The sequence below is a fragment of the Coturnix japonica genome, chromosome 22 (assembly GCF_001577835.2).
Source record: "Coturnix japonica isolate 7356 chromosome 22, Coturnix japonica 2.1, whole genome shotgun sequence".
NCBI classification, from domain to species: Eukaryota; Metazoa; Chordata; class Aves; order Galliformes; family Phasianidae; genus Coturnix; species Coturnix japonica.
The window spans coordinates 957,935-958,412 of record NC_029537.1 but is presented as its reverse complement, the minus strand read 5'-3'; the positions used below and the strand labels follow the sequence as shown (position 1 = coordinate 958,412).

The 478-nt window shown below is 59.2% G+C and overlaps 1 protein-coding gene across 1 annotated transcript in view; it reads left to right on the top strand.

The window, feature by feature from the left end:
• The window catches only part of NPC1L1 (NPC1 like intracellular cholesterol transporter 1), a 19,532-nt gene that overhangs the window by 14,079 nt on the left and 4,975 nt on the right, over positions 1-478 (top strand). The window contains exon 10 of the mRNA XM_032448848.1: positions 111-295. Coding sequence (XP_032304739.1) covers positions 111-295 — 185 coding nt within the window. The remainder of the gene's footprint in view (positions 1-110; positions 296-478) is intronic.

Genomic DNA, 478 nt, shown 5'->3' with positions numbered 1-478 from the left:
AGGGGCTCTTGGGGCCACCCCCATCCTATCTATGGCCACTCTCCCCCCCCACATGGGGCCATATGAGGATCCTTTGGGGTCACCCCCCATTTGGGGTCTGTCCCCCCCAGCTCGTACCTGGCCATCCCGGCCACCTCGTGGCTCGATGATTTCCTGGACTGGCTGAACCCCACGGGGCGCTGCTGCCGCGTCCACCGCTATGGGGAGCACAGCGGGGAGTTCTGCCCCTCCACCAGCAGTGAGTGGGGTGCTATGGGGTGCTATGGGTTATGGGGTGTTATGGGTTATGGGGTGCTATGGGGTGCTATGGGTTATGGGGTGTTATGGGGTTATGGGGTGTTATGGGGTGTTATGGGGTTATGGGGTTCCCATTGGGTGGTGGGATGGGGATCATTGGGATCATCCCATTGGGTGCTCAGGAATTTTTCCCATTGGAATCCCCTTGGGGAATCTTCCACAAAGGTTCCCATTCTTCGCA